This window comes from Vespa crabro, chromosome 3 (genome assembly GCF_910589235.1).
Source record: "Vespa crabro chromosome 3, iyVesCrab1.2, whole genome shotgun sequence".
In the NCBI taxonomy this organism is placed as follows: Eukaryota; Metazoa; Arthropoda; class Insecta; order Hymenoptera; family Vespidae; genus Vespa; species Vespa crabro.
Genome location: NC_060957.1, coordinates 8,060,162 through 8,080,161, shown reverse-complemented (window position 1 = coordinate 8,080,161; position 20,000 = coordinate 8,060,162). Strand labels below are relative to the sequence as shown.

Genomic DNA, 20,000 nt, shown 5'->3' with positions numbered 1-20,000 from the left:
ACTAATAATGTACATGATTTTTGTTTTTCTCCCTTATGTTTTTTCATGTCTCCTCATTCGACTTATGAACTATCTATCTATCTATCTATCTATTATTTCCACCACGCACAACGCGCGCGCTACGCTCACGCGCGACGATTCAAAATAACAGCTTTCATCATCGCCGCTGTGCGCAGGTATGATGTTTGTATATATATATATTTTTTTTTCGTTTGTTATCATTTTGTTACTCCTTCTCAATACGTTTGCGCCGTGTCCACATAAGGCGCTTCTAGAATATTATATTATACAGCGGTTGGGATAAAAGAGAAATTTTCTTTCGATGTTAATTATTAAAAAATTTTTCCTCGAATGTCCGTCAAATTGGACGTCTCTATAATCGATTTAACGATGCGTGATTTCGTCTGACAAAAAGTTACATTCGATATTTTTGTTTAAGAACAAACGTAGAAAATGAAATGAAATTGATCGAATTATGTTACACGCATCGAGATCACATCGGCGCCAGTCGGTCTTTTTCGCATTTTCCTACAGCAGGTATAACTGCTGTATTTATCACTGCCAGTTGAGAGAAGACCTTAGGATTATTAGCTGACATTTGCATCTCTCTCTCTCTCTCTCTTTCTCTCTCTCTCTTTCTCTCTCTCTCTCTTTCTCTCTCTCTCTTTCTCTTTTCGTAAGTCCTTAATGTGGTTTAAAGCCCGCGAAACGATGCGTTAACGGGATTCCACTACCTATCATTCTATCTCTTTCTCTCTTTCTTTTCTTCTTTTCTCTTTTTTTTCCCCTTTAATATTCGTCTGTGAACGTTACGAATTCCAAGCGGATCGTGCTTTTCATCAACGCGACCCGACGCGATTCGAGGGGTTGGAAAAGAGAAGAGAGTAAAAAAAAATGAGAAGAGAAAAGGGAGAAAAAGGAGAGCAGGTGAAAAAGAGTGAAGGGGAAGAGAAAAAGAGAGAGAGAGAGAGAAAGAGAGAAAGAGGGAGAGAGAAAAACACAACGCGACCGACGTTACCTCTCGAAAACTTCGATTTCGTCATTCGTCCGTCCGTTCGTTCGTTCATTCGGAGTTACGTTTCCTGGCGTCTCCGGATACCAGGCAAACATCTCTCCTCCTTTCCCTCTTACCGCTGCTGCTACGTCTCACCCTTTGATCATCTTGTCCTTTTGATTTGAAAACGTTGAACGCTTTTGATTCGCTTAAAACACGATCTGCCCTATCTCTTTTGATTAATAACAAAGTGATCTATCGTTCGTTGTCTGTCGTTACTATTCCTACCATTCTTTATCTCCTCTTCCCGTCTATTCATTCCTTTCGTCTCATTCACTATTTCCCTATAACATCCTATCTCTCTCTCTCTCTCTCTTCCTTTTCTTCTCTTTCCAATGTACGTTCTATATATTTTCTATATATCGGTTCCTTTGATTCATTGTTTCGCGGAAAAGTTCATGGACTTTCTATCCATCGACGCACTCCTACAGGATGAGACAGTTTCATTTTTGAGGGATAGGCAAACATGGATTTCATCGTCGGCTTCAAAGAGAGGATTTCGCGGTGCACGAAGAAACATACATCTATATAGTTTAGACTGGGAGGGTAGCTGCTGGAAGTTGGGAGCGCGTGGCTCTTGTTGGTGCAAGAACTCCGTGCTCTGTTAGTGCTTAAAAATGAGAGAATGAGAGAGAGAGAAAGAGAGAGAGAGAGAGAAAGAGAGAGAGAGAGAGAAAGAGAGAGAGAGAGAAAGAGAGAAGGAGGGAGAAAGAGAAAAGAAAAAAATAAAAGAGACAAAAGGGAAGCGGAGGCGACAGAGAGATAAAAGATGGAACATGGAGATAGATGATGCTTGCGCTCTACCAGTTTCTACACTTCGGCCTTGTTCTACCTTTTCAAGTATCGAAAACCTTTGCTTCCCTCTCTCCTTCTATTCTATCGCCATTATGTCCTTTCTCTCTCTCTCTCTTTCTCTCTCTCTCTCTCTCTCTCTCTCTTTCTCTTTCTCTTTCTTATTCTCTTACTCTCTTTATTTCTCTCTCAATCCACCCATCTATTTGCAAAATATATACATACACACACGCATATACACCTTCTGCGTCCAACTACTTTAATTTCTGCTAACACTTTATGTAACGATCTTTACGAAAGATGATCGAATTCGAATCGATTATGGCAGCCGTTCTTTTACTACTTACTGGACCGATGATAGACACGACGCGCGTACACGAGAAGGAAATTCAATGCCACTATATAATGTAACTTTCGTGCTGTTTTGTGCAATATTTCTAACTACGCATTGTATTTAACTCTCTCTCTTTTTCGTATCGTTCATTTTCATTTTTTCGCTTGTGCAATCATATTTATATATATATATATACTTATATATATATATATATATACTTATATATATATATTTATATTTATATTTATATTTATATATATATATATATATTTATATATATTTCATCGTTATCGCTTTTTACGCTCTCATTCTTCCATTCTCACTCTCTTTCTTTCGATCGTACGTACTAGTTCATTCATACAGATTATCATAGTTATTATTCACACCATCTTTATTACAATAACCGACGATCTCGATATTCATTCATTTTTTTTACTTTTATAAATTAGCCGAGTCGAAATTCGGGACATCGTGGAGACCGTGTTTCATTTCTTTTCTTTCTTTTTTTTTTCTTATTTTCTTTTTTCTTTTCTTTAATTTTATTCGTTCGGAGGATTTAATTACGCGGGGAATGCATAAATACACGTGGAGGATATTCGTGTGTCGATTCTTCTTTTTCTCCTTTCTCCGTGTCTCCTCCCAAAGCCTTCATTCGTTGTTGAGAATGCGCGACTTCCGTTCGCCAGTTTAAAACACCTTTATTTCTCTTCTCTTTTTAAAGAGCGATATACAGAGAGGCTGAGAGATTGCTAAAGCCTTTTTTTTTTATTTTGTCTATTATTTTAATCTTTACCCATTTGTAAGCTTAACGGTTTATTGCTTAAGTGTCCTTAAAGTCACGAGTTTCATAATTTCTTTTTTTTCTCCTTCTCCTTATTATTCTTCTTTGTTAGTGTTTGGTTCTATGTATGTACTTTAGTATTATATAAAAATCTAACGCTTATTTAAAAACCACCAAGGGTTATTACTGCGATTGACCGGCCGCACGACGATGACGGCGACGGCAACGATGACGACGACGACGATAACGACGACGACGGTGACGTGACGATCGAGAGCGTCGCGAGACCCGAAGCTCGCACACCGACGATCCTTTTATAAAAATATTTGTCTCGCCGGATGTCAGAAATCGGTTTGGACGAGAACTAATAATAAAAATGTTTATACTTCGAGAGTGTCGAGCAGTCCATTTCTAATTTTTTTTCTTTCAACTTCTCTCTCTCTTTCTTTCTCTCTCTCTTTCTCTTCTAACTTTTCTCTTTTCCTATATATATTTTTTTTTTATTTGCTCATCTACTTTGTTTATACACGATGACCCACTCGGATGATTTGTCTTTTTGGCCTCGAGTTTGTTCTAGCAAATACGTATGTATAAATGCACATGCGTGTATGAAATACTCTCGCACCTGGCAAATAGATCTCCTTTATTCTTTCTTTCCATCTCTCTATCTCTTTCTCCCTTTCTCTTGTAAAAGTTAAGAAAGAGTACGTTTGGTTGTACTGATTCGCAATAGCATTTGTTTATTAAGAATTATTTTATCGGAGATTGCGAGCGTAAGTGATCGCGCAGTATTAAAAACGCTTAGATCATCGTCGTTTAGTTTATTCGTGAGTTTAATCGGAAAAAGTTCGCCTCCGCTTTGCCGCCGAATTTCGGATCGTCTGTCGAGCAACTTTTGTAATATAATATACCTATCTAACTATCTACTTGTTGGGTTTCGTTTATAATAATTTTCTTTTTATATATTCCTCTCTTCCTCTCTCTCTTTCTCTCGCTCTCGCTCTTTTTCTCCCCTCTCGAGTAAACTCGCGATATTTCTTCTTCACGAGACATTTTCTTTTTTCTTTCATTTTTTATCTAGTCTTTATACACCGTGAATTAAAAAGATTACTCCGCACTCTTACGGCGGTGCGAGTTCAAGTTTTTTTTTATCGATTACACACACTCCATATTTCTTTCTCTTTCTTTCTTTCTTTCTTTCTCTATTCACGTTTATGCCCAAAACTATAAAAATAACGAAACAGATCAGTATCCGATGATTCTCTACCTTTTTCCACTTTATTCTCTTTCATAGGACGAAAGGGTCCATATGGAAAAAATTTTTCTTCGAAAAGCACGCACTATACACAGCGCAAGAGGATTAAGGGAATAAGGATGGGGTTGGGGTATGTATGTATGTATGTATGTATATAGATGCCATCAGGGAGACGAGACTAATTAGTTTTTGATGATCGATTTCGCACGATCGTAGACGCGTGCGCGTGCATAATCTAAGCAATTGATTCATCTTTATCTCTACATCTTTTTCTCTCTTTTCTTCTCTTTCGACAAGCGTGCGTGCGTTGTGCATTCATAAAGTCGACCGTTGTTGTAGTAAAACTAAGACAACTGTTGCTGCGCGAACGTGTGTGGTTGGTCCGTGCATCCGAGAATTCGTGTGTTTTCGTGCTTAAGCGCTTGACACTAACGTGACACGGCGAGACACTACCTAAAATTATTTGAGACTAGAAATAGACTAAGATCTCTTGCGGACTAACGCGAGAGGATGTCGTCACCGATTGCTCAACAACAGCGGAATTTCTTCTCTATTTTTTTTTTTCTTTCACTCGTTTTCTCTTCTTCTTCTTCTTTTATCCCTTTCCACTTTTGCAAGCTTGAGTCAATTAAAATCGACGGAGGATCAGTGGAAATTCGTAATGGGGTGGTTAAGGATGAAAGGATCTTGCATAAAATTTATCACGGCTTTTTTATCTTCTTCGTTTCTTTCCTTACCTTTCCTCCTTACCCTTCTTTCTATTTTCTTCTCTCCTTCTATCTATCTCCTCTTCTCTATATTCCACTTTCTATCAACCTTACTCCCCTCCCCCTCCCCCATACATCTGTATGTTTTGTTAAGCTAATATTATATTCGTTTCTCGACCTTTATTGCCCTTCGTGTCGCAAGACGTCAGGCCGGAAGCGGCACGATTTTTACTGCTTTTGCTGTCGCGGTGGCGTCGATGGTGACGGAAATGTTGATGTTGCTGTCGATGGTGGTAAATGTTGTTGCTTTAGAAGTTGTTCCTGTCGGTGGGATGTACTTGCTTACCATCACACTAGAAGGCTAGGCGTCAGCCAGTCCTCATCCGCTAGCTGGACCGCAACCAAGAACACACTTTACCATTTGAACACACAAACGCTGGTTAAGTCTTGGTCCGAATTTCAAGAAGGGAAATAGAAATAATCTCGACATCTCTCTCACTCACTCCCTTTCATTCTCTTTCCTTTCTCTCTCTCTCTCTCACTCTCTTTCTCTCTTCTCTTTCTCCCATGACTTTCATCTATGTTCTCCCTCTCTTTCTCTCTCTTTCTCTCTCTCTCTCTCTCTCTCTCTCTCTCTCTCTCTCTCTCTCCCTTATTCGCTCGCAATCGCTCGTCTAACACATACGAACACTAATCGAACTGAAACTGCCTTTACCATGACTCAACCTCTGACCCCCTATAGTCCGTTACACTAAAAATACATTGGTGTTACACGGTAATAAGCCGTTACGCTACACATCGATCGGTATAAAGTGTCAAAGGGCGATAGGACGAGACGTTTTTTTTCTTTCTCAGTCGAACCGAAAAGATATCGTCGATCGATTGCGAATTAATTAATTAGTAGACGTCGTCGACGCAGACTACTTTTTTATTTTTTTTATTTTTTTATTTTTTTATTTTTTCTTTTCTTTTCTTTACTTTACTTTACTTTACTTTACTTTACTTTACTTTACTTTACTTTTCTTATTTCTTTTTTTTTATTTTATGCTATTTTTTTTCTTTCTTTCTTCAACGAGAAACTTTATCGTTTCTCTCTTTATCACGTCGATACAAAAGTACCTACGTATGTACAACAACAACAATATTATTCTTCCTTCTTATTCTTTCTCCCTCTTAATATACCTTGCCTCTCTTCCGCTCCTGAGTGACTCTGTACGATAGAACGAAAGAACGATATCCAGTGATACTTTTCAGGCTGGATTTGAGGTTGAGCCAGGTTGTAGACGCAGTTATCTTGATGCTAAGTGACATTCGAAAGAAATGATAAGCCAGGCCGTGCGATGATAGTGGTAGCGATCACTGTGCCTGCGAACCGAAATATGTAAATAAAGACAGTCTTTTAAGATGGACCACTCGAGTATCTCTTCTGGCTTACATACTGCTAAAGCTGTAATGATTATTATCGAGAATGTTCATGAGTTTTTTTACCTTTTAATTTTTTTGAAGAGAAACAAACATATATACTACTATTTCCTTGTATATTCTAAATGAATTGAGAACGATGTTATTCCAGGGAGATACTCGATAGATTAGTAAATTGTGCAAGGATCATGCGTGTTACGATGTGACGAAATGATGCGTGTTAAATGCATTCTTACTGATCAAAATTATATATAATAGAAGTGTAATAGTGAATATACACGGTGAAGGATGAATAATGTTATGTGAACTTTTCTACAAAAATCGAGTGAACATATCTATGACAACGTGCAAAATCAAACAGTATCTTTTTGCTTCTTTTTTCTTTTTTTAATGTTAAATATTAATAAAGCATAAGAGTATATATAATTAAATGTTAAACGCAAAATGAGGTCTAGACATCGTTTGTCATAATTAACATATGTACATTAATTCAAAATCAATGTCGGCATTTAGTATTCAGAAATCATAACAATTACTATCGTCTTTGGGTAAATTGAAAAGCAATATTTAGTAGAAACATGGAAAATAGAATTCCATTGAAAGCATCGATGCGTACAGGGGTACGGCTGAACACACGAACATTCATGTATATCGTCGTGCTGATAGAGAAAAGTAATGGTTACCTGGAATTGTTGCATCGGATAGGCCATCATTTGCGCCGGGGGTGGTGGAGGCGGAGGTGCGGCTTGAACCCCTGGGGGTGCCGTGACCGTCGTAGCGTGGTGTGGTGGTAACTGCGGTCCCCCAGGTAATCCTTGGCCCCATCCAGCTGCTGTGCCAGCAGCATGGACACCCATTCCCATTCTGTTTTTGCATATTTTAACGTTGTTAATGTCCAAACGTAACGAGAATGTACTACTCGTAAAAATCGTACATAAATAATATGTAAATTCTGCTATGTATGTTCGATGAAGTATTCGTTTAATAAAGAAAGCAACATGTTCCCTAATATCAAATGGAAAATTTTACTTGGACTCTAACGACGGAATTGTATTTAGTCGGAAATCATGGTTTCGGTTAAACTGCAATGACGCTGGCTGACCACAGTCGGACAGTAACATCAGTCAAGCATGGTCAGCTGGCAACGAAAAGGCGACAGTGCTTGATGATACTTTACAATATACCTATATGTACATATAGATATACAGGATGTTTAAGAAAACTTAATTGATGAATTTACAAACGTTAAGTATTTCGATGATAAATACAAAATATTTATGATGTAATTTTCTGTTCTTTTTAAAGAACCATAAAGCATCATGTTCAAACGAATCGCGTTATCATTCGAAAAAATTTTGAAATTCTTCGGAAAATCGTTGATATTTTCGCAGAAGAAAAAAAAACAACAAGGAAAAGTGAAAGGTAAACTCACCCCATATACTGCGCCTGCTGGTATCCTGCAAACTGACCGTAAGTATAGCCTTGCATTCCCTGAAGGAAACCACCGGCTTGCATCTGCGTTGCCGTTGTCGGGTAAGATTGGGGCGGATACCAGTAGCCGAGCTGGCCGGCACCCCCGACGCCACCGACGCCTCCGACACCCGCGACGCCCGCCGCCGCCGCGGCGGCAGCTGCTGCCGCCGCATAGTATGGGTACGTCGCCGACGATAACGCCTGAAAGAGCAGCGGGATCAATGAAACAGAAAGGAGCGAGAATATTGGCTTGAATTTGAAAACGAACTTTTTTCTTTATTATTTAATATCAATTTTTAATATCAATCGATTAGGATTTTTCTAATGACCATTATAATCATAATTGAGCATTAAACATTTTTCTAATATAATTAGGATCGTAAAGTAAAAAGAGGTTGCCTTCGAAATCGTGTTGGAAGGAAAATGATATACCTAATAACGATTATTCGCCTAACTTTATAACTTCTTCCAGGTACTTTCGAACGATCACGGAGATTACGATGCTCATCTCAGCGACGGTGATCCTAACTTCGTTAATGATACCGATATAAGCGCTTTACGACGGTCTTTCGACAACGCGTTTTCTCGTGAAAGCGCGAACGTACTACTATCATCGTATCGAATAGGTTTGAAGGAGATTCGAACGGTCGATGACAGAATTTCCAACGTCCTCTTTAAGTCAAGCAGCCGATAACTGCCCAGGATAGTAGATATATATCCATATCTATGCATGCATGCATGAATGCATGTATGTACGTATGTGTCTGTATGTATGTATATACATACGTGCATGACAAGGTACGTAGTAACTCGATATCCTAGTACTCGGTGGGAGAAGCGCGTTATGGGAATAGGGATCAATTAGAGCGATGTCACGGGCCGAGTAACAGTGGATGGATGGGCGGAAGTACTATCCGAACCGACGAGGAGACGAAGCACCGTACTCTAGATACCGTTTCCCAGATCGGACGTACCTACTCGTTCTAACGGCGCTAATTGCTAAGAGACCCGACGAGAACACACTCCTGAAGAGAGCCACCTGAATAGACCGGAATCTTGCCCGATTCTCTGTCCTCTATCTTCATCCTTTTCCTGCTCCTCCTCCTTCTACTTCTCTTCTTCTTCCTTCTTCTCTTTTCGCATTCTTTCCTTCCAGAATTGTAGAAAACGAAGAGAGAGAGAGAGAGAAAGAGAGAAAGAGAGAAAGAGAGAAAGAGAGAAAGAGAGAAAGAGAGAAAGAGAGAAAGAGAGAAAGAGAGAAAGAGAGAAAGAGTGAGAGAGAGAGAAAGAGAGAAAGAGAGAGAGAGTGAGAGAGAAAAAGAGAGATGGGAATGATCACGTCATATTTCTGCTTTAGCGACAGTGGATAGCAGAGTCCGAGTTAGAGATGACCGGATGGAACTAGGACCGGAATCGAACTTAGTAATTACTTCCTTCTTCCACTAGCTCTGAACTGGAGTTTTCACGATCTGTTCTCTTGATTCCTTTCAGCCCTTTTGTATCTATTTCGATGGTGCAAAACGAACGTGTACAAGAGAAACGAAATCAATGACCGTTCGTGCATTTCACTGAGTCCTTTATTAACTTTTATAAGATTGAATACTGCCCATTGAGAGCAACGTATGGTCGTAACTTTCGGACGGATATTCTAATCGTTTTATCTAAATGATCCAATTTTTTGAGGGTCGTTTACCTGTCCAGTTTGTTGAGCATTGTTGGGATCTCCGCTTTCTTTTCCCCAGCTGCATTTCACCGTCTGTCCATTGATGTCGGTGTTATGTACCGCCACAATAGCATGCGTGGCTGATTCTTTGGTGGAAAACCTGAAAATAAGTTGAGCGAAATGTAGATTAATTATCAGAGAATGATCGTAGTAGAGGGTAGTAGAGGAGATTTTAAATTTTACTCTTGGCGTTCCTTTTTTATATGTACATATATGTATATATATGCGTCGTATAGTAAATCGAAAGAAGAGAATCTACGGAATAATTCGGCACTCTTTCCACCAGTTACACCGGACCTTATTACCGTACCTTTGTAGAATGGCTGGCCACTGGCGTTCTAAACGACTCCAACCATTTAATTTATGCGAATTTACTGTGTGCACGAATGACCACGATAATTGTGAATCTTCCGAATCCGGATTACCGGATTCGTTGCTGGCATTCCAATGTTAAATCGTATTTTTCCCTATCTCGCCTTAGCTTTTGATATTTTTACAATCCAACGAAAAAGTATGCCGTTGCTTTACCCGAAGGAAATGCACTTTTCGAATTTTCTTCTTTCTTTTTCTCTTAAATTCTTTTTTCGGCCCTTTTCTTCTCTTTTCGCTACTGTCCGAATATAAAAATCTTCGTCACTGGTTTTACATTATACGTAACCCGAGTAACTTTTACAATGCATCCGATATATATCCTGGCTATAAAGAAGGGATTTAACCTTTAGAATGGAGGGTAAGTAGATTGTATTTACCGACACGCGTACGGAGTCTTATATATCGAGCCCTTCAATTACGGGGAAGTTAAGGTTTGCCGTTTGGCATTTACCCAAGAATCAAGGGAAGGGGTTTTGCCATCGTTGGGCAAACTCGGGGATATGTTATGCCACACGGTTGGACATAAACACGTCGTTTTTAGAGGCATTATAAAGATAATCTCATGTACGGATACCTACTCGCGCCGTAGGCTATGGAGTTAATCAAATTTCGTGCTTTAACGAGAAATACAAAGCTTTTGAGAATCTTCGAAAGAAGGGTATGATACTGCACAAATATATATGTATATATATATATATATTATTGTTATTACGTCGAACGTACCACAAAGGTCTTAAGCTTTTATTGTATCTAACTATATGTATATGTAGATAAATATGTGTGCATGTGTACTGTATCTATAAGTTTATATTAAAATATAGTCAGAATTAAAATTGCCTGCAGTAATAAACGAACGAGCTTGTATGGATGCATTAGCGATTCATTAAAATAACACGTAGGACGTTCTTTTGAAACAAACACGTAATTAATACTCTCGCGCACTGTCATGTATATAACATGAAGCCGTTGTAAAATCGTTGGTTGGTAGTAGGTATATTTCATTCGCGTTATTCTTCGCGACGATCGATATAAATTTTTATATTGGAAAGTTACAGGCACGGTGATGAGTTGTAAAACGTTTTTACGTGCCTTCAGCGGAGCGCGAACGTGAGCGCAGAAGCGCACGAGCTCGTTTTATACCGGTGTCCTCACTTTTTTTACTGATAGAGGGAAAGAGGAGGAACGAGAGAGAGAGAGAGAGAGAGAGAGAGATCGCGATAAGCGATTGAACAGCAACAATAAATTTTATTGGATAAACGCAACGGAAGTTTGGACATGACGCGCACATTGTATCCATCGAATTCGGGACGGGGATTAAAAGGGATCGTAAAAGGGCAGTGGCGGCTCGTGCCGAAATTGCTGGGATAGTCGGAGGCGAAGAATTATTGCAAGTTCGCGAAGATTAGGTCACTTTTAACGTTCACGATCGGGACAACACAATGGAATAGTTCGAACGATTTCTCTTTCTCTCTTTTTCTCTCTCTTTCTCTCTTTTGCGTCTGTGATCGTCAAGTAGAAGGAAGTATGGTCGTCGTCAGCAAAGACTCACCCCTTTCACCCTCAACCCTCTTTGGCGAGAGCCGAACTCGAGCGATAACCAGCAGCAGATAAGATTCTTTCTTTTCGCGAAGAAGAAAGGATCCTTTCTCACCCTCCAATCCTCTCCTTTTTATTCTCTTTCTCTTTCTATTCCTCATTCTCCTCAACTCTTCTCTCGGTGTCCCTTTTCGCGGAACGAACCAAGCCCAGAAGTAAGTCCATACGTCATCCCGAGATATTCGCTTCCGGGTAAAGGGTGGGGATGATGCCACGGTACCGGAAGAATGGTAGGAGGAAGAGCAATTAGACGGAAGATATCTGAACGACGGACATTGTCCACGGGTGGCGGAACTGTGGCAGACACACCGAGAACGGAACGCTTCGGGGGTGGGTAGACTACGACGACGACGACGACGACGACGACGACGATGAAGAAGAAGAAGAAGAAGAAGAAGAAGATGACGACGACGACGACAACGACGATGGCGACGACGATGGCGACGGCAATGGCGACGAAGAGTAAGGGGTGGATGATCGTTTAGAGGGGAGGATAGAAGAGAGTAAAGAATGCTGAATAGGGTATAACGTGCGCGAGAAACGAGTGCGGTAGAAAAGAGAAAGAGGGAGAGAAGTTAAAAGAAAGGGTTTTTCCTTCCCTATCAGTTCTTTCTCTCTTTTTTCGTCTCACTTCTTCCTTCGGTCTCCTTCATCGTCCTTTTCTATCCCTCATTTCAGATCACGACCCTCCCACAGCTCTCGACAGTTCGTCCTGAGGTAGGTCGCGGCTGTCTTTAAGGGATATAGATACGCCTTTGAGAGTTACGAATGCTCGACGGATTCTCGAAGGCGTCGCCATATTTCTTGTCAGACGAGAATCGTGACCCAAATTTTGCGGGCCGATCATAATCGTCGGGTGTGCAATGCTAAAAGAGAACTATTAATCAAGTTTTATATATATATATATATATATATATATAGTACCTATAATATATCTACATATATTGTCGAAGATAGCGGAACCATTTGAAGATAGGTCTCGTGAAAAAAGAGAGAGTGAGAGAAAGAATGTCATCTTTCGTGATGATTTGACATGAGCTTTCGCTTCGAGAAAAAGAAATTCCTTCGGTTCACCGCGTGTCAAAGTTACAAACGATCGTTGGATCGTGCGTTTCGTTATTCTTTGTCTTTTTGTCGATCGTCGATTCCCCCGCCTCTCTCTTCTCTGTCTCTCTCTCTCTCTCTCTCTCTCTTTCTCTTTTTCTCTTTATCTACGAATCAAGACGAGAAGTCTAGTCACGCGAGGAAACGCGTGTCGGGTCTAACTCGCTCGAGGGAATTTCTGTCATTCCATAGTGTACACCAGGAAAACGAGACACATTGGTGACGTACGTCGTCGCTTCGTTTCGACTACGCCGACACGATGTAGTCTTAAGGGATATCGCGAAGCTTTGAAACGACGCGACGCATGTGAATGCTGGAGTTCGGAGGATTTGCACAGAGGATGATACCGGAAGATTTCTTGGAGACTATCCCTATTACTAGCGAGATATCCGGCGAATAATTAACGGTACGTGTACATTCTTACTCCTTTCCTCTCCTCTCCTTCTCCCTTTCTCTCTCTCTTCTTCTCTCTCCATATGTTTATTCTGCCAGATGGAGAGAGGGAGAGAGAGAGAGAGAGAGAAATAGAGGGAGGGAGACACATACACACACAGTGAAAATGTCGCCCTCGATAACGGCTAGTAATTTACCTGATGAAGGCGTATCCCTTGTCCTTAAATACACGAATCTCCTGGATAGATCCAAACGGCGAGAACGTTTTCTGCATGAGCTCCTCCGTCAAACCATTGGTCAGACCGCCGCAGTAAACTGTGCAGTTGGTCGGACTGCTTTGATTGTATACCTCGTCGAATGTTAGCGGCTTTGCGTTCGCTGCAAAAAAAAAGAAGAAAAGGAGATAGACATATAAGAAGAAAAAAACGAGCATGTTCGTTTCTGTTCAGTTCTTGGTAAAGTCAGATTGACGACGTTTCAAAACGGCTAAATTTCGTTATCTCACGCGAAAAAGGAAAAGGGCTATACGTCGTTGCACGTTTGCGAAGAATGGCACTTAAGCGAAATTATTAATTCGTTAGTTTCGGTTTACACGTTTCGTTACTTTTTATTACAGAGCTAGATTAATAATCTCCGTCGTGTGTTACGGCTACTGAACGCGGTGTTATTCGAACGAGAACTACTACTACTACTAATACTACTACTACTATTACTACTAGTACTACTACTCTCGACCGATTTAATCGTACGTCGTCGTGCTTCCGCACTTCGATCATTAATAACGTTATTCAAAAGCGAATTAATATGTGTCTTGATATTAATCGTATAATGGACGCGATCGTGTCGTACACCATTGGATGAATCGATCGATCGATTTCCGTTCCGATTTGCTACGAGCTTGTCTCGACTAGACAGGCATGAGGGACAGAGAGATAGAAGAAGAAGAAAAAAAAAAGAAGAAAAAGAAAGGGTGAGAGGAGAGAAAGACGATGATACTTTGATTCCTGCGAATTCGATGTAATACTTTTCCACTCCTTTTTCCTCATCTTGTTTCTATATTTAATATGAAAAAGGTAGAAAAATTGTCACAGTATGTCCACCAGGGATTCACGTGGATATACGCGAAAATAGATATTTCTTCCGATGCAATGGATCTGACAGCTATCTCAGCCCCTTCCATTCTCCCCTCCCCCACCATTCTATCCCTGACCCATCCCTTGATCTTTCTCTTTCTTGCACTTCTCCTTTTACTGATACTACGAAGGGGGTCAAGCGAGTTTTCACGACGATGGTCGAGGCTAGAGACGACAACGACGACGACGACGACGACGACGACGGCGACTATGACGAAGACCACGACTACGACGACGCGAACTCGAAATATCGAACGCCAATGCCAAAGAGGTTGGACCGCGTCAGCTAAGTTTACGATCGCACTGGGGCTTAACCTATACGGAGAAGCAAGCTACGGGTGTAAACGCGACCGGTAAACCACGGCCCTGTAATTGCCTCGTTCTGGGGGATGGAAGCTTCTCTCACAACGGCTGGACGTTCCGTTAAGAACTTACCACGAAGGGACTGTCCCCTACTTTTCACAAAGCTCGGCATTATCTCTTTATTGCCCGACGGACGTTATTTCCACTTTTTACAGAGTGTCAGTTCGTTTCTACTCGTAAGATTCCTTAGAAAAAACCGATCCTTTCTTCTTTTTCTTTTTTCCCTTTATCGGGAACACCGATTTGACGAAGCAAAAATCACCGGAAGTTCGTTTGTTAGAAGAAACCGATTTCTTATCTCTTTAGATAAGACGTACGTAGATGGACGATGTCGAACTAGTTTTTTCTCTTTTTTCCTTCTTTCTTTCTTTCTTTCTTTCTTTCTTTTTCTTTTATTTATTTATTTTTCCTTTTTTTTGTTGCTTTCAATGCATGCAAATATATCGAATTTTATTCGAATCTGTCATTTCAGTTTCATTTTTTTTTTTTTTTGAAATCGCTCATTTTCATCGATACGTCGTCATTATTTAAATCGGCAAGCATTTGATCGGCAAGATGCAAAAATATTAAGAAAAAAATATAAGTAATGAAAGATTCACTTCTACTACCTGTTGCACTTTAAAAGTTACCTACACAGAGAACATGCAAGATTATTTTGTCTTCTTACGATCCTCAAGAATTATTATACGAAAAATAAAGAATATATGTGAGTCTTGTTAATTATACAATTTTATATACAGAATACCTAAGAAGAGAAGTTGCGGATTAGAATGTTAGATATTGTTTTATATATATATATATATATATGTCGAAAAATATTGAAAAAATTTCGCAAGCAAAGCAGTAACTGACCCCGCGATATAAATGTGGGGTTAGAGATGTAGTAAAAATCTTGTGAGAAATTTTTATCGTAGTAGAAAACATTGCACCAATATCGATCGACGTTGTTCAAGCTGATATTGGCCAATATGTTTTGTATTACGTTCGAGCGTATCGAAGAACAATAATCGTTGTTCATCGATCGTGTAAAAGTGTTAAGCGATTATTTGTGCCATTTAAATTCTGTTTCCTTTTTTCTTTGTCGTAAGATCTCAACAAAATATTCAGTAGATAGATTTGTATTAAAAATCCTGTTATTCCCGAAGAGATTATTCTCTTTAAATTACTTTTTCATAAGTGAATAAATAATTGTCGTTTTATTCACGTTGAAAGATGTGCGATCGATTCGAGCGATCGCTACGTTTATCATTTTGAAGCTACGTAGATTCGAAGCATATTAGGTTAAAAAAAAAGAGTAAGAAAGCCGCCGAAAATCGTGGCTATGCGAACTATCAAAGAGCTTTCTCGCGAGTAGTGCACTGTGAATGAAAATCGGTTTTAAAAAAGAGATGCTCACGGAGATGAGATCGATTCGTATGCTAGGTATAATATTCGATGTGAAAGAAACGAGAGTGAGAGAGAATTTTATCGGGCCTTATATTTACCGATGACTTTCTACTTCCTTTTTCTTTTTAACTTCAACATGATGATTTGTTAATCTTTCTTCAAAAAACTATTTCGATATTAAATGTAATTTTCTTTTTTCCTCTTCTCTTTTTTTTTGTTTTTTTTATTTTTCCTTCATGATTTTTGTATGCATTAGATAGTATAATAATTCTTCTGAAAATTGATTACATCGACGAAGCTTACGTGAGAGAAAACGCAGTCGCGGTCGTACGATTTCACGAGCTAGCTAATCGTAGATAATAGCGTGATAAAACTCTGAACGAACTTCTCTCTCTCTCTCCTTCTCCTTTTCTCTCTCCCTCTCTCCCTCTCTCTTTCTCTTCTCGTGATCAATCATAAATCGTTGGACGGGTCGCGAATTCGCTCCGGTGATACTTTATTCTTATCCATTTGGAATCACTTACCACTCTGCTAACTGGATTTATCTAGCGGTTATACCGAACTTTTTATTCCCTCGAATGTACGATAACTCGGCACAGTTCCGCACCCGAGAGAAATAGAGAAAAAGAAATCGAGAAAGAGGGAGACAGAGAGAGAGAGACAGAGAGAGAGAGCGAGAGAGAGAGAGAGAGAGAAAGAGAGAGATAGAGAGAGTGAGAAAGGGAGAGAGGGGGGAGGGGGAAGAAGTGAAAGATCAACAAGAAATTCGGGAGTAAACTCGAAATTTCCTGACGATCGTGCGATCCTCCAATAAAGCAACGTAATTCTAGACTCTCGAATGAGGGAAAGAAAGATGGAAGGTAAGAAAAAACGAAACAAAAAAAAAGAAAGAGGAAAAGAAAGAGAAAGAGAAGATGAACATGGCCGAGATAACACGCGGTCAGAAATAAGAAACGGAGGGCAACGATATTAGAGTTTTACGATGCTTTCTTCTTTTCGTATTTTCTCTCTTTCTCTCTTTCTATCTTTCTCTCTCTCTCTCTCTCTCTTATTCTCTTTTTCTAATCTTCCCTCTCTCTCTCTCTCTCTCTCTTTCTGTCTCTCTTTCTATCTTTGGCTCTCTTCGTCTCTTCTTCAACCTTAGAAAGAAGTTTCCACTTTTCCTCCAGTTTATGGCGAATGGTTTCTTCGCTGATGTCGACGATGAAACTCGAATGTACGTAATTCTTACACCCTTAAATAACGAGGATGCTTGAAGTTTCGTTGGCACTGGCTACTCCTACTGCGCGCCAATATTCCACCACGACTAAATTCATGCTAGAAACGTTCTAAGTGGACATTAGCTCTCCTTTTCGTACCTACCCTCTTTTATCCTTTTTCTTTTTCTTCTTCTTCTTCTCCTTCTTCTTCATTCAATGATATATGTATAGAAGATTACTAGATACAAACGAACGTTCATAGAAGTTTTATTTTTCAGCTTTCTCGCTAAAGTAAAAAGTTTGCTTTCCAAATATTCTTCCTTTTTTATCAACATTTTCACGCGTTCGTATATATATATACATATATATATATATATATATATATATATATATATATATATATGCATATACTTGCTTACCATAGTTTTTAGCTTTATTATCAATGTTCTAACGTTAAGAATATTCGTTGTAAACTTTTACGTTTCTTTTCTATTGTCCTCTAATAAGAAGTTCTTTCTTCTCGTACGATTTTCTGGAATATTGAAATTAAAAGATGTCCAACGTTGCTCTCGTTTTGTAAGTTACACCGACTTTCATTAGATAACGTAGACGTAACGGCCACGTTAAATGAAGTAGAAACTTTCTTAACAAGTTTTATTGGATATATTTCTCTTACGTAGATATTGTTCTACGTTGTATATATATATATATATATATATATATATATATATATATATATATATATATACATATATAGATATAGTAAAGTATATATACCCGTATTGCTTTGTAACGCTTCACAAAAGGTACGGCCGAAGTATCTTGTCTGTAAAATAGCTACACCATCGAAACTTCGTACTTCTAAAGGTACAAGTCTAACTAGCTGAAGAAAATCGAGAGAGAAAAAGATTTCATGTAAAATTGTGCACGTTAGTTGAAGGTGCACGTAATAATGTCTCTTAAAAAAGAGAGAAAAAGAAAGAAAAAAAGAAGAAAGTAAGAAAGGAAAAAAGAAAGAAAAGTAAAGGAAGAAAGAAAAAAAGAAAGAAAGAAAAGGAAAAGATAAATGTAGTGATAACGTAGTCCAGCAGGTTATTTAATATTTGTACAAATGTGCGGAATTGGCACTCGAGTTAGATTTAAAAATATAATTGTGAAAATAAAGAAGATTGTGCAGAAGAATGTAAAAGATTCTTAAGTAAAAAAAGGCCCATATGATGTATCCCAATTTCGTTTCCTCATTCGATTACCACGAACATTTTGAAGAATGTATCGAAAATATTATGAAAAAATGAAGGAAATGGAAAAATGACAGAAAGAGATAGAGAGAGATAGAGAGAGATAGATAGATAGAGAGAGAGAGAGAGAGAGAGAGAGAGAGAGAGAGAGAGAGAGAAAGAGAGAGAGAGAGAGAAAACAAAGAAAAAAGAACGTAATAAAAATAGAGCAAAAAGAGTGAAGAAAGAATTGATTTCTTTTACCTTGGTGATTGTACAACTCTCTCTTTCCTCCTTCATTTACGGGAATACATACGCTTCTACCCTGCACCCATATATGTATTTTTATTATCTCGTAACGTTTCACGTTTTTCACGTTATCATAATGTCCAATATAATTAAATATATGTGAGCATGCATATCAAAATTAATGTATATTATAAAAACAAAGAGCAAAAAAAAAATTTTTATGAAAAAAAAACAAGTTACGACATAGAAAAATTACTTCTGAGGTTTTGAATTACGTTATTAAATATACTAAATACGTACATTCATGTAACATTCTATTCATTTCTTGCGCGTTACTTTACATATCTATAAAATAATAATGGCAGAAATCAAAACTACCAATTCGTTCTTGAAATAACTCTAATTACGTTGTAAACAGCAGTTCACTCGCTCGTTAATTTAGAGAATCATTTACTATTATGACAAATTTTTCATTAACGTGCTGCTATATGTGTTATGGGGGTTGAGTAGAGATAATTTTTATATGCAATAATCTAAAGAAAGAAAATTTTACTTTATGCAAAGAGAATGAGAGAGAGATACAAAGAGAGAGAGAGAGAGAGAGAGAGAGAGAGAGAGAGAGAGAGAGAGAGAGAGAGAGTGAGAGAGAGAAAGAGAGAGAAAGAAAGAGAGAGAAAGAAAGAGAGAGAAAGAAAGAGAGAGTTTGAGAAAGAACATCTCTCGTTTAACGTGACTCTCGGCACGATTTCCCGTTTAATTTAGGCACTAATTTACATTAATGGCATTCCCTTCTAATTTTTATCCCGTTATTCTCGTATCATATATATATATTTTTTTTTACGACAAGTACAAGGATGATAGAGAGAGCGGCTGTATGTGCACGGAGAAAGATAGAAGCGTCGAAGTGTAGCTCTAAAAAGAGGATGTAAAAATCGAATGTCTCGAAGGACCGATGGTCGACGTCGCTCATATATTTCTCTGCGCACGTATTCAAATGTTATACAAGTATGAAGAATGAAAATGGAAAGGTATTAGAGCGAATAATAATAATTATGGTAAGTAATAAATACAACAAGGATATAAGAGAGTAATATAATATAAACGTTGTGTGGGGGGATAGGTATTTCAAAAGTTAAGATGTGTATATATATAAGTATATTTATATATATATAGATATATATGTATGTATATAATATAAAGTATATTAAAAAGAGGTAAGAGAAGTAAGAGAAAGTACGAAACATATTTTTAATAAAGGGTAAATTAGATAACGTTTTTAGCTAGGTTGCTTTGTATTTTGGTACACTTACACACTCTCGTCTAAGCTCTCATCAACCCCCGTTCTCTTTTTCTTTCTCTTTTCTTTGCTACTGTGGCCTTTAACTCCTGCCGTATCACCCTCCTGCAAAATATTCCTGTTAAAACGACACGTACCGAAAGTTCAGCA

The 20,000-nt window shown here is 38.6% G+C and overlaps 1 protein-coding gene across 9 annotated transcripts in view; it reads right to left on the bottom strand.

Annotated features, from left to right (window-relative positions):
- Nucleotides 1-20,000, bottom strand: part of LOC124422829 (nucleolysin TIAR) — a 390,007-nt gene that overhangs the window by 5,353 nt on the left and 364,654 nt on the right. For all 9 annotated transcript variants that reach the window (XM_046959754.1, XM_046959759.1, XM_046959760.1 and 6 more), the window contains 5 exons: nucleotides 13,204-13,384; nucleotides 9,512-9,641; nucleotides 7,778-8,019; nucleotides 7,029-7,209; nucleotides 1-5,313 (listed from right to left, as the gene is read on the bottom strand). The exon at nucleotides 1-5,313 is cut by the window's left edge and continues 5,353 nt beyond it. In XM_046959754.1, coding sequence (XP_046815710.1) covers nucleotides 5,272-5,313; nucleotides 7,029-7,209; nucleotides 7,778-8,019; nucleotides 9,512-9,641; nucleotides 13,204-13,384 — 776 coding nt within the window. In that variant the 3' untranslated portion in view covers nucleotides 1-5,271. The remainder of the gene's footprint in view (nucleotides 5,314-7,028; nucleotides 7,210-7,777; nucleotides 8,020-9,511; nucleotides 9,642-13,203; nucleotides 13,385-20,000) is intronic.